Genomic DNA, 14,719 nt, shown 5'->3' with positions numbered 1-14,719 from the left:
ATCCGACTTGGATCCCCGCCAATACCAGTCACTGTGTTTGGTATGAATCTTGAGGGGGAACTCCGCGCCAAATTTTAAATAAAAAACCGGCATGGGTTCCCCCTCCAAGAGCATACCAGGCCCTTCGGTCTGGTATGGACCTTAAGGGAAATCCCCTACGCCTAAAAAAACGGCGTGGGGGTCCCCCAAATCCATACCAGACCCTTGCAGCCCAGCCGGTCAGGAAAAGGGGTGGGGACAAGCGAGCGCCCCCCCCTCCTGAACCATACCAGGCCACATGCCCTCAACATGGGGGGTGGGTGCTTTGGGGCAGAGGGGCGCCCTGCGCCCCCCACCCCAAGGCACCTTGTCCCCATGTTGATGAGGACAAGGGCCTCTTCCTGACAACCCTGGCTGTTGGTTGTCGGGGTCTGCGGGTGGGGGGGCTTATTGGAATCCAGGAGCACCCTTTAATAAGGGGGCCCCCAGATCCCGGCCCCCCACCCTATGTGAATGAGTATGGGGTACATCGTACCCCTACCCATTCACCTAGGAAAAAAAAGTGTCAATAAAAAAAACACACAACAGGTTTTTAAAGTAATTTATTAGGTAGCTCCGGGGGTCTTCTTCCGACTTCGGGGGTCTCTTCGTTCTTCTCCGCGGTCTCTTCCTTCTTCTCCGCGCTCTCCGGCCTCTTCTCCATGCTCTCTGGTTCTTCTCCCGCTCTCCGGTATCTTCTGCCAGGCTCCTCCGCTATCTTCTGCTCTTTTGCTGGCCCTTTTGCTAGCGGTGGCCCAGTCTTCGCCGTCTTCTTCCCTCTTCTCTTCTTCTCTTCTTCCGATGTTGACACGACGCTCTCTCCCACTGTAATGCCATATGTGCGGTCCGCAATGACTTATTTAGGGATTGGGCATGGTCACTGGGTGATGTCACCCGGTGACCCCGCCCCTTATTACGTCACAGTCCCGGGGCATGATGGGACTGTGACGTAATGCATTAGTCCGAAAATCCGAACTAATTAAGGTCGAATCTGTCAATTGAAGGCTTATGGTGTCTGTCGGATGTTCTAAGAAGATTCAACGAAGCAGCTAAACTGTACGACACTGCGATCGTACATTTCCGGTCTAATGCTCCGCCCACAACCTATAGTAGAATTCTAATGTTGTTTGACTAGTAATAATTATAATTAATATTACTAGTCAAACAACATTAGAATTCTTCTATAGCCTATGGGCGGAGCATTTGACCGTAAATGTCTGCTCGCATGTTTTTAGCTGCTTCGTCGAATCTTCATGTCTCTATAATGTTGAATCTTTTCTCTCTATGTCGAATAATCTTGGACTAATAGAGTTAGGTTAGGCACATTCAACCGTATGTTCGATAGACACAGATCACTATTGTCACTGTCATGTCGAATCTTCTATCTATATCGAACTGTTGTCGCAACGATACGAAATATAATGTATACAAAAATAAAGCAGTTTTTGATTTTGGATTTCAGATTCTGCACGTTCGTTATCGTTTGTTAAAAACGAACACGAAAATGTTATGTAGTTATGTCGAAAGTGATGAGGTTACTTACAATACGAAAATTTTCGTAAGACAGAAGTGACATAATGTGTTGAATAGTTTTGTATGTATTCGTTTCTGAGCATGCGTGGACTTGCTCTTACGATTTTTTTTTTGTAGGACAACCGTACTAATGAAATGAAAACAGGACGTTGAGTTCCCATCTGACAAAAATGTTATAGTCTGCACATCCAGCTTTTGTCTGACGAAAAAGCGAAATCTGCTGTCAAAAGCACCGTAATAACAATCCGAAAATCGGCAGACAGATCGCCATACGAATTTTTCCATCCGATTTTCGTATCGTGTGTACGTGCCTTTAGAATCAACTCCAGACCTTTCTACCTGCTTAATTGATGAAGAAATAACGAAGGAGTAGCCCACACCTGGCCATGAAACGGCTTTTGATTCAATTGTCCAATTACTTTTGGTCCCTTGAAAAAGGGGGGTTGACTATTCTTAAGAACTGTGATTCCTAAACCCTTCCTCCGATTTGGATGTACAAGCCCTCGAATTAAACCTGGGAGTGTGCACTTTCAGCCCATATCCATTATATAACTATAGCTTGAATATGTTTTGGTAAATACCTGTAAAAAACTAAAATTGTGCCCAAATATATATGGACCTAACTGTATGTCCTAGGATGGGTAGAAACAGAACTTTAATTAGTTTGATGTTTTATCCTTGTTTCTGCTGGAATATGAGGCGACAACAGTTGCTCACATTTGGCTGTTTACAATCTGACAAAGTCCTAAACTATTTCCTAAGGACAGAAAACAATCTCTCAGCCAAAAGGAAGTGTAAATAACATTGTAACATATAGAATGTTACACAATAATCAAAGGTTTGATGCTTAATCAAAACTGAATATTTGTATAAATATTACCCTCCCCCCTTCACTCCTGGTGAAAAGAAAAAAGAAACAGGGGCGCACCAGCCATGTGCATTAACTTTTAAAAACATTTATTGAATAAAAATAGTAAAAAGAAACAACTCACAAGCAATTGGTGAAGGAGGCACAACATAAAAGTGCACCGACAAACAGCATGCGACTTAAGATGAGCGAAACCTTCCAAGGATCGTGGAGGCACGCACAGGCATCACAATCAGCTAACGCGTTTCGAAGGGTACGTCCCTTCTTCGTCAGATCTATGCAGTGAAATCTCCTTCAGCAGTCCCCATTTATAAGTGCCTGAGTGTCAGTGAAACAAGGATGGGATATGGGGCTCCTCCCCCTCAGAGGATCCCTCTCTCCTGTGCCCTCCAATCATACGGGCAAAACTCCAATTAGTATACAGAGAATAATAATTTATAAAATAAATAATAAATATAATAAAATGATAAATATAGAAATAAAGCAGAGGCAGGCTGGGCCATTGGTAATGGATCGTGGCGTGCTGTGCATGCAAAATGCAGAGACGACAACAATGGCATGAAGTGTAACAGACGTACTAGATGTAAACCATAGTGAGCAATAATAGCCATGGTGGGTGGGAATCTCCCACTTTAAAAATCACCAGTCACATAAAAAAAAAAAAAATTATATATATATAGATATATATATATATATATATATATATATACACAAGAATATAAGGATATGAGAATGAATAGTATAAATAAAAATGTGTTTAAAGATACCTGCAGTATCATCTCAGGGGGTCAATGCACATGGAGCGCCTCCATATCGAATACACAGCGGGCCGGTGGCTGCAGCATGGCTATGTCGAAGTGGAACGCACGCCAATGTGTTTGCGTTCCAAGCTAGGGAAAGGGGGCGGGATCCACATTGCCCCTTCCACATCCCGCACAGCCCACTGTAAACATGAGCGGCAGAAGACAGCCCACTAACATGCAGCTGGGGGCGGGACCAGCATGTGGAAGGCCGTTCGCTCACGAGAGCCGTCCTGATATCAGTCTAAGCTAGCAGCCGCCCCACAAGCAGCGGCCCACACAGATAGAAACACACCAAAAAGCCTCCAACAGGAGACCAAAGGGCCCCTAGAGACTAATAACATATAGACCAAGTGGTAAAGTAATAATAATAATGATGATAATAATGATGATATAAGTACCATTAAGTAATAAATAATGGCTGAGATATTAGCAGATATAAATGATGAAATAAAAATGGTGAAATCAATACTACTAATAATAATAAGGATAATGATACTATTAAACAAATCAAAAATAATAATAAATAATGATATGATGAATTATCTAACCACCAGCGTGAAATACGCGCCACATCTACAGCTCTGCACACGCATATAAGTGCCCACAGACTGGCACGCCACAACTGAATCACAGGTCAGCACTTATGAAGACTGTGTAGGTAGTAACCAACCCAAGGGATGGGCAGAATAGGGGAAAAATAGGGAAGGCAGGAGAGTAGCCAACGAACTCTACATAATCAGACAATTTTGTGAACCTCAGGATCCTCATTCAACCCCCCGGGGGTCATGCTACCTAAGGTGAAGATCCAATAGGCCTTGCGTTTGCAGAGCCTTTGGTGTCTTCTACCTCTATCAAGATCACTCCTGATAGATTCAATCCCAAACACTTTCATACCAGACGGATCTCCGTGGTGTACATCATGAAAGTGCCAAGGGACAGGGTATTTGACTCGTGTGTTGGTGATATCACATTTGTGCTCGCCAATGCGCACTCTCATGGGGCGAGAGGTGCGGCCAACATAAAGGCGCCCACACGGACAAATGATGCCATAAACCACGTGGTCCGTCCCACAGTTGATAGACTGCTTCAAATGGTGAACTCTACCATCACTGCCAGTGACAGACTTTTTTCTGTGCCACATGTATTGACAAGTGCCCCAGTTCCTCACACTACACTTGTAGCTGCCTTTCTGATCAAAAATAGTCGACCAGTCATTAGTGGACTTATTCAGGGGTTTCTTCACCATGCTGGGAGCTATCAAGCTTCTTAGATCCCGTGGTTTTCTATAGACTATATTGGGTCTATCAGGAAGATGATTACTTAGGATCGGATCGTGTTTGAAGATGCTCCAGTTCTTCCGTAAGATGCTTTGTATTTCAAAGGCTTTGTTGGTATATTGAGTGGAGAACCGGGTTTGTATAGTGTTCTGATCACTGGCAGAGGTAGACCGTGAATCATGTATCAAGGGCTCCTCATATAGATGAGCATATTTGTTGCAGGCAGTATCAATTAAGGTGGAATCATACCCCTTATCAATGAATTTGTTTCGGAGGATCTTACTCTGTTCTAGATAGTCACTTTTCGTTGTGCAGGTGCGCTTTTGACGGCAGAACTGTCCATATTATATTTATTATTTATTTTATAAATTATTATTCTCTGTATACTAATTGGAGTTTTGCACGTATGATTGGAGGGCACAGGAGGGAGGGATCCTCTGAGGGGGAGGAGCCCCATATCCCATCCTTGTTTCACTGACACTCAGGCACTTATAAATGGGGACTGCTGAAGGAGATTTCACTGCATAGCTCTGACGAAGAAGGGAGGTACCCTTCGAAACGCGTTAGCTGATTGTGATGCCTGTGCGTGCCTCCACGATCCTTGGAAGGTTTCGCTCATCTTAAGTCGCATGCTGTTTGTCGGTGCACTTTCATGTTGTGCCTCCTTCACCAATTGCTTTTGAGTTGTTTCTTTTTACTATTTTTATTCAATAAATGTTTTTAAAAGTTAATGCACATGGCTGGTGCGCCCCTGTTTCTTTTTTCTTTTGGTCTCTACTAGGATCCCCCATCCTTGAGGGCAGCAAGGCCTGTGTTGACGTATTATTTATATGGTGATCCAACTGTGCGCAGGAGTCGTTTTTTCTTTTTTGCTACTCCTGGTGAAAACCAGGCTTTCCCTCAAGTTGGGGGTATTTCCTCTCCCTTCCGGTTTTGGTTGTGGGACAGGAAGTGAAAGGAACTCTCCCAAATAGGACACAGATGGCAGAAAACTGACAGGGATTATAGCCCTCCCTTGCCCTATCCAAAATGGTGGGGCGAGGGAAAAAAACTGCAATACCACCAAATGGACTACCTCTACTTTTTCTAAACTCTTACCAGTCTTCTATTGATATAAAACTTGTTGAACAAAAAAAAATGCAGCTAAAAGCAGAGACAACGTTTTTAACAGCTCACATGCAGTTCTTTTTCTTTGCTTTTTAAATCATTTTTTTTTTTAATACACTTGCAACATGCCTCTGAATTTATGTAGCAGCTGGAGGGGGAAAGAAGGGGAATACTATAGTGTCAGTTGATTGACTGACTGAGTCTGCCAAGGTCACATTCAAAATAAGGCACCCAACAGCAGTCTGTTTTGGATTTCAACACAAGGGAGTAAATAACACGCATAAAAAATACATTGCACCTCATCTTATGGGAACAATCTGATTAAATCAGGAGTGCTTAACCCTTTAAAGAGTGAAGGCCACTTAAGCGACTTGGCAGTCCAGTTGTGGGCCACAATGAGTGGAGCGGGAGAATTACAGGTCCATGTCCACTCAGCCTATGCAAAGTGGACACCAACATATCCCGCTCTATTCTATGGGCCCTCCGATCTGATCTGCTCACACTGAGGGTGCAGCACAGTGCACCTGTGGGTTAGCTGCACTTTGCCATAGACATCTAGTATATCCTGCAGGTGTGGTGCACTTTCTGAAAGCGCCCCAAACTTGCAGGTAATAAGACTTCTATGGCTCAGTGCAGGTGCACTGCACCTGTGGATCAGTTTGAAAGCAGCCCAGTTACCACTGCAGAACAGATATGCCCATATATACACTGTGATTTTAGTAATAAACTTACCTTTAATAAAAGTCTTCCATTCAGGCATCACCGGCTGTTGCTGTCCCAGGCAGAGTGCCTGTGACAGGAGTTGGCGCTATACAGGGAGCATTGACTTATGTGGCTCTGCTCCGCAGCCGCTTGCTTTCTCAGACGCTGGTTTTATTCACAACACTAATGCTCTGGAATGGCAGGTCAGCATCCCATGATCCTGGCTTGCCAACCTGCCATCCCAGAGCAGGCAGTCACAGGCCACTGGTTGGGCACACCTGGATTAAATGAATGGTCTGGCAACCGTGTCTCTTTAAAAAAAAAAAAAAAAGAGAACAGTTTAAAGGTGTAGGGCCACTTTGTAATACATTTACCAACCAGCTTTCAAAGATGCCACTTTGTCCTTGCCCAATGAATATTCATAATAGTAAGCGATTCTACCCATTTCAGAGAAGGGTTAATAGAATAAAATATGAAAATTAGGTATCTGAGGACGTTGGGGGTGCCAACTAACCTTGCATTCTTCTTTTGCGGTAAGGGATAACAAGTGGCTGTTATGTAGTGAGAACAGCTGCTATTAAGGCATAGTGTACCTTGTTCTAGCACATTACAGCTATAATGTTCAATTATTTTTGGAAGGGTTAGCCAGGCTGTAATGCATATTCCAATAATGAGGAGCTAGGAGAATAGTCCTGATATATGTAAATGCACCATAAATTGTATACATTAAATCCTCTGTAAATGTTCATGTTATTTTTTTTTCTTTTAGGGATAATTACATTGAATTGATAAGCAGCTAAATGGAAGGTCTGAGAGCTCAGCTGTACTGAATCTTCATGAGTCATCAGATCAACACTTACTCTGGTGTATGAAGTACCTGACAGTCAGACTGCCTTATCTGAATGATGGTCACAGTCCCCAGTGCAAGAAGAGCTGTGGAAGGTCCAGCAGAATCAATCTAATCTATGTGGGGGGTGTTATCACTTTTCACCTTGTGAAAGCAAATATATTAACCAACATAACACAGAGCTTGTAAAAGTGTCATGTTTCTATAAAACGTTAATCAGCACACACAAGACTAACCATTCTTTATGTACATAAGACCAGGGGCGTACCAAGCGGTAGGTGAGACCGGTGCCCGCCAGGTGCGCAGGCCGACGGGGGGGGCACCAATTGGCAGTGTTCTTCACTTCAACACAGGCACAGCAGCGATGGGCTTGTGGCGCCGAGCGCTGCTGGGCTAGTGGGCTGGCCCAGTGGCGTACTAAGTGGGGGGGGCGGGCCGCCCCAGGTGCCACACACTAGGGGGGTGTCAGGCCGGCGCCCTCTGCGACTGAAGCGGAGACAGCGGGCGGGTTTGAGCAGCGGCACGGAGCGTGGTGACGGGCAGCTAACACGTACACGGAGAGCCTGGCTTTGCAGGGGGGAGGTTGCGAGCCACACCCGAGTGACACCCGGGACCTGGCCGCAATGATCCCCTTCTCTCGTGGCCGCGCCGCAACTCTGATAAGTCTCGGCTGTCTCACACAGCCGAGCAGAGTGAAGCCACCTCCCCCTCCTCCGTTATGTCTACACGTGCTGACTGTGCATGTCCCGCGCTGATCATCTGAGCCAAGGTACATTATGGCTCTGAAAGGGGGGGGGGTGTCTGCACTGTAGGGGGGTCTGTATTGTAGGGGAGTGGTTTGAACTTTAGGGGGTTGGGGTCTGTATTGTAGGGGGGGTTGAACTTTAGGAGGGTTTGTATTGTAGGGGGGGGGTCTGCACTGAATGAGGGGGTGCGCCGATACAGATTCTCGCCAAGGGCGCTGGAGACCCTAGGTACGCCTCTTCATAAGACCAAACTCTTCAATACATTACAGCTACTGGCAGAGTGAGTGGTATATAAAATAGGTTGTTCAAGAGAGAATGTGATTTGCATCTTGAAAGGGATGACTGGAGAAACCATTCTAAAAGTACAAACTAATTCAGAGACATGCAGCTTCAAGGTGACTATACACAAAAGATTTTTCTTGTTCAGCCCAGTGGGCTGAGCCAGAAAATGCCATAGATTCCCCTATCAATGCTAAATAGCATGGATGGAGGCATCTCCTGGTGCTGCTTATTGTTGTCTGACAACCAGCAGCTGTCAGAATACCTGAACAGCACTAGCAGCTGATTGGCTGCAGTTACTGTTTGGCTGACTTTTTTTTCCACCCAGTTTCTTCCATTTCTTAAAACCCCTTTTACACTGGGCTGCGTTAGCGCTTTTTGGGTGCTATTAACCCCCACTAGCAGCCTAAGAAGGCGTTAAAAACGTCCGTGTTGCGGCGCTTCCAAAGCACTGCCCATTCATTTCAATGGGCAGTGCATTTTTTTTGGACCACTGGAACACTGTATACAGCGCTTCCAAACCGCCCCAAAGATGCTGCTTGCAGGACTTTTCCCAACATCCTGCAAGCGCACACTCCCAGTGTGAAAAGACACCCTGAAATGAATGGGAGGTGGTTTTCAGGCGTTATTTAGAGGCAATTTCTAGAGCTAAAACAACTGAAAACCGCCCCAATGTGAAAGGGGTCCAACTGAAATTTGTCGAGTCAGGTGGTGGCATTCCCGTGAATTCAACAAAATGAAAGCAATGTATAGCCAAGCTTCAGGGTAGGTGGGGGCATGCTGCCTCTACTCTCAGATAAGGTGGATAATTGAACCCCCTTACTCCTACTCAAATTTCCACAAAATACTGCACAGCAATCAACATTTCAGCTAGTGACCACTGATTTAAATTTACTACATATATATTTATTTTTAATTTATACACATCTTGATTGTATGAAATGAATTGGATCTTCCACACCACACAATGGCTGTAGCAGGTTCTTCAGTAATTTTAAGCCCTTAAGCTGGCCACACATGGTTAGGTATTCTGTTCTTCCAGGGTCAATGAGGTAGATGGCAGAATCCACCTATTGGTGAATGGAAAAATTTTCCCAATGTCCCTTTAACTGAATTCACATAAAAGGGTAGTTCACCCTTACCACAAAACTGCCTATGCAGATAAAAACAAACTGTGCAGCTCTGACTAAAGTTGAATAAAGCCCTTGCTATAGGTGTAGGTCATTTACATACCTTATGAAGCCAGACTGGAATACTCCCAGGACGTTGCTAAGTGAGGCCTAGTCATCACTGCTCACCTCCACCATCACAGGAGTGAGCTCTCAAATGCTGAGCTCGGGGATACTGTATCCGGGGGGAGCATATATGAGGGGTTGAATCTAAGAAAGAGCTCACTCCTGTGATGCTGGCTATGAGCATTGACAACTAGGCCTCACTTAGCAACGTCCTGGGAGTATTCCAGTCTGGCTTCATTAGGTAAGTAAATGGCCTACACCTATAGAAGGGCTTTATTCAACTTTAGTCAGAGCGGCAGTTTGTTTTCATCTACAGATTTCCCTTATCTGCATAGACAGTTTTGTGGTAATTAAGTGGTGGAGCCCACACACCGAATGAAATTTTCGATCCATGTATGGCCAGCTTCAGTTCAATTCATACCCTGATCCATCTCCCAATGTGTATTCCTCAAGACCACGGTACAATTTAGAAACTAAGGTATCTGGGGGTGAAAAAATATAAAAATTGAAAAAATTGAGTATTTCAGGTGGTTGCCATGTGGAACAAAAGGATTCTTCCCTCAGTCACTTTGAGTAAAGCCTGCTGCGAGTCAAAAAAACAAAATGCAGAGCTGGAAACCCAGCTAACAAAATCATCTAGAGGATTAAACCTTTTTCCAGGTCAAAATGCTAGAGTTAAACATAGGCACTATGCTTTCAAGGATTTCATGCCGCTGAAAACCTCTAACTAGAAAGCTATTTTTAGTAAGGTTCTCAGTGAATGCTTTCAGTCATAGTACATCTTTTTCACTAAATGCAAGTCTTTAACCACTTGCCACCCGCCCTATAGCAAAATGACGGCAGCAAAGTGGTTTCAATATCCTGACCAGACGTCTTCAGGATATTAAGCCACTGCGCGCCCCACCGGGGGGCGCATTGTGGTGATAGTTGCTGCGGTGTGTCAGTCTGACACACCGATCTAGGTAAAGACTCTCTGATGGAGACTCTTTACCACGTGATCAGCCGTGTCCAATCACGGCTGATCACGATGTAAACAGGAAGAGCCGGTGATCAGCTTTTCCTCACTCACGTCTGTCAGACACAAGTAGAGGAGAGCTGATTGGCTGCTCCTGATGGGGGGGGGTCTGTGCTGATCGATTATCAGTGCAGCCCCCCAGAGGATGCCCACACTGGACCACCAGGTATGCCACCACTGATTGGCATCCATCAGTAACATACATTGCAGTACATCAGTGAGGGAGAAAACTTATTTACAAAGTTTTGTAACTGAAACACTGGGTATAGTGTAGCATGACCACGCAACTGTCATTCAAAGTGTGACAGCGCTGAAGGCTGAAAATTGGTCTGGGCAGGAAGGTGTATATAAGTGCCCTGTATTGAAGTGATGGTACCCACAGATTTCATTTATACCTCTAACTCCAGGAGCAAGAGCACATCATTCCCAACATAGAATTATTGGAGACTTATACTAATATACCGTATTTTTCCATCTATAAAGATGCCCCATGTATTAGACACCCCCCACTTTTCCAACCCAAAATTAACAAATCAATATATAAAACAGAACACATTTTTATTTAGTAATTACCGCAGGTAACATTTCCATACCAGTATATTATGCAGCACATGACTTTATTCAGCCTCTGTTGCATCACTGTCCTCTTCATCACTATTAGTTCCAGACAGAAGGAGGAATTGTTCCTGTTTTCTCCACTTTCTGATCATGCACACAGTGGAAGGAGGTTCAAACTGTCTCTGTAGCTCTATTTCCATGCTCTTTTGCATTGCTGACTACATTCAGTTTGAATTTTGCAGAGTAAGACAATCCCTTACCGGTATTTATTTTCTGACATCTTGGGCTCAGAACGCTCCGGTCCCTGTTGCATCTGCGCACTCTCCACCTCCAGCTGACGTCAGTAACATACAGCTCGTGATTGGAGGAAGCCTGTTTGACAAGCTATGGGCAGCTAAGCACCTGTACGGCTCCCTCCCTGGCTGACTGACAGTGTATAAGACACCCCTCGATTTTCAGTCTGATTTTAGGAAAAAGCATCTTATACATGGAAAAATATGGTAATAGAGCTGCCACTGAACACCTGATCAGCATACCCTCTCTTAGGTGAGGAAGGGAAAAGGTATAATAGCTTGGGGTCTGTTTAATATAATGAACCTTAAAAACGTAATACTTTTATTGTAGATCAAATCTTTATTTTACAAACAACCCTTTATTACAGATAACATCTATAGCAGAGGATTCACAGGCCACTAGGTTTTCTAAATATATATAAAAAAAAAAAACCTGTTGCCTTCCAGACTGGTGTTCTCTAAAGTTTGGACAGAGCAAGAGGGAGGAGTCAATCCTCTGATCATTCAGCGGTGTGTAAATTTCACATTGAGCCATTGAACGCCGTAAGCAGCTGACTTTTCTAGTAAAGCAATTAAAGTAAACCATTCCTGAGAGAAACATGAAGGCCTGCCTGCCCAGGTTTTTCTGAGAATGCCAATTGTCATGCTAACCAATTGACTTCAATATCAATCCTAGGACTCTGTTATACACAGTTGTTTTAGGTCAGTGACATGGATTGAAGTCAGGTATACTTGTGCTGGGTTAGGGTTTGTTTCAGGAAGGCTGACATTCTGCATAAGCTAGCTTCTGACTGGCTGTCATGCTAACCTAGCTCCAAACAAATATGCAGCTAAAGATTTCAGTCTTTCCCAATATACATATTGGTTCTGAGCCAGTAACTCAAAGTATTTAAGTCAGAGGGTCAACAGCCAAGCTGCCATTTTAGAAGGCGATCAGAAATATCAGTCCACATATATTTCTCTGAGGGAAGATTTACTTTAAAAAAGGACAGCCTAGTAAACATGACTAGTCATAAGCAAGATTTCATCTAAATAAGGCTTAAATAAAAAACATAACATATACAGAGAACACTATATATCCACACACTTTTATTAAAAGAAAACAGTATGAGCAAAGTATGGGGAGGATGCCATTGCTGACCACATTCAGAAAGCACTAGTTGACTGACATCCAAAATTACCCAAGTCATTTAAACAATATTCAGCAAGTGTCAGAACACACAAACTGCATCAATGTTACAGGTCATAGACTCAGGAAGCAATTTCACTGACAGCCATGCAACAAGCATTTTCAGAAGGAGGGGTCAGCAAAGGCAGTCTGTACTTCGTTTTGCACAGATTTCCTGTAAAAATGTATCAAGGAGACTAGAGCTCATGTGCCTTGAAGAGGTTGGGTTTGGTATGCAGACTTGCGTAGCCTTGAAAGATCTATAAAACCATCGGTGGCCGAACTCTCCAACATCTACCAGAAATGACAATGAATGGCTATGAATTCCGCTTTGCAGAGATCCCACTCTTCGTAACCTATATGGATCACAGTCAATAGGTCATGTCTTCTCTGATGACTTTGGGCTTCAAGGTGAACAATAGCCAACTTCAACAGTTCTTCAACTGGCAGCTTTAGCACAGAGCAGGAACATAAAGCTTGCCACTGAAGAACTGCTGCTGGTGAGCCAGAAAGATGTGCCGTCCCCTGTGGGGAAAGAACAAAAATACACAGGCTATGAATCAAGTCAGATAGTTCAAGGCAATTCTATACATCATTTTTACACGCAGATTCAATACAGCACCCACATAAACAAAACGACAATCAAGAAAAAAAAAAACACTTCAATCTGTACTAAAGGAGGAGCTGATCTAGGATCAGATTTATATGGAGCCTAGGTATTCTGAGTCTGTTTCACTTTGGTGCTTTTCAAGAAAATACCATGCAATGCATTCTACAAAAGCCAATAAAAGTTTTGTTTCGGTCACAAGTCGTATGTACTCTACTCAATTTTCACTGAGCATATACTGACACTCTGTCTTTTCAGAAGGGGTTCAGCAACGTCAGACATACTTCTCATGACAGGTTCTCTTTAAAATTGCCTTCTTCCTCAAACAAGTCAAGTACAAAAGGGAGACCATACGGTTGCATTACAATTTAATACAAGAGGGTTAGGAGGGCCCTGTTCATAAGAGCTGACAATTTAAAAGGCTGGGGTGAGCGATACAAAGGGTAATAACCCTGGGATGAACTTATAGAAAGTAAAAGTAGTTTTTATGTAGAGGCAGGATAGGCTACCCTGAAGAGAATTCAGGGATCACCTAAAAAGGTGGACAGAGTAGGAGATTAGCAAGACCGTTTGGGGAAGGCAGTGCCAGAGAACGGGGAGGTGCTGCAGAAATATTGGACAAGAGCAGGAGGTCCCAGGAGGAGCAGAGAAGATGCTTCAGGTAAGATTTTAACATGATGGGGATGGGATGTAGGGGATGTAGCTTGGATATTATGCAACAGTTTCCCAATTTGGTTGTACAGTATGTGAGATAAGACAGGGCAGCGCCTATCATACCTTATATGCCCCCTGACTTAAGCAGAAAAGTCAGACACAAAGTCAATAAAACAAAAATAGGCAAGTCTACGTATTTCATAAGCAAAACTGAACAATTGTAAGAATTTAAACGTTGACTATTCAGATTCTTGCACAAGTCCAATCATGCCTAATTACTCAGTTTTCCTAGATCTCTCAGGGGCTCAAGTGCGATATCTAGGTAACCATGTTGTGCAGCTAATATGGAGGGGTCTTACTCTCCCTGTTGGAGGCGACATGTGTTTTACACTTCAAAGAATAGTTATAGCAGAGATCACAACATACTACAGCAGAAGTCAGAGTTACAAGTAATCTGTGGCTGATTCAATCCACTAGCTTCCATCTAAAGTAGAAATATTAGCATTGAGCCTTTAAAAATCCAAACAAAATTCCAGTGTCTACGTAGATATGGAACAAAGGGAACTTTTCCGAATCCTTATTTTGGGAAAACGCATTTAAAAGTTTTCTTGTTATAATATTCCTTTATGGTTAATTTGTGTGGAATATGGCCATATCTGTAAATTCTCTAATAAGTTATCTGCAGTTGGTGAGATTTCCAGAAATACTTTGTGTTGCCCCTACCTCGCAAAAGGCTATTAAAAAAAAAAAAAAAAAGTGTCAAATTCAGCTGGATTTCCAATTTCGTTTGTACTAAGGGTAATCCATTGGATAGAGTAGGTCATCATTTAACTTCATAATGGCCAGGCTGTGGGGGCAATTCCAGGAAAGATATGCACATGCGTTATTCAACTTGACAAGATAAAACTGTAAATTCTGATCTTAGTGTAGTTAGCCTTTACATTTTGGGCAGTAATGCCCCTCTCATCTTCACCCAAAATTCTTTTGGAGTGGGGAAGAAGTCATCCAG

At 43.5% G+C, this 14,719-nt stretch overlaps 1 protein-coding gene and 1 long non-coding RNA gene across 4 annotated transcripts in view; one reads left to right on the top strand and one right to left on the bottom strand.

The window, feature by feature from the left end:
• Positions 1-7,330, top strand: part of LOC141128963 (apoptosis-inducing factor 3-like) — a 241,227-nt gene extending 233,897 nt beyond the window's left edge. For all 3 annotated transcript variants that reach the window (XM_073616628.1, XM_073616627.1, XM_073616629.1), the window contains exon 19: positions 7,078-7,330. In XM_073616628.1, coding sequence (XP_073472729.1) covers positions 7,078-7,108 — 31 coding nt within the window. In that variant the 3' untranslated portion in view covers positions 7,109-7,330. The remainder of the gene's footprint in view (positions 1-7,077) is intronic.
• Positions 7,331-10,971: 3,641 nt separating this feature from the next.
• LOC141128962 (uncharacterized) overlaps positions 10,972-14,719 on the bottom strand; it is a 30,034-nt gene continuing 26,286 nt past the window's right edge. Inside the window, exon 2 of the long non-coding RNA XR_012241752.1 lies at positions 10,972-12,974. This is a non-coding gene — a long non-coding RNA (uncharacterized lncRNA). The remainder of the gene's footprint in view (positions 12,975-14,719) is intronic.

This window comes from Aquarana catesbeiana, linkage group LG02, assembly GCF_042186555.1.
Source record: "Aquarana catesbeiana isolate 2022-GZ linkage group LG02, ASM4218655v1, whole genome shotgun sequence".
Classification (NCBI taxonomy): Eukaryota; Metazoa; Chordata; class Amphibia; order Anura; family Ranidae; genus Aquarana; species Aquarana catesbeiana.
The sequence above is the reverse complement of the archived record's forward strand: the minus strand, read 5'-3'. Positions and strand labels throughout refer to the sequence as shown.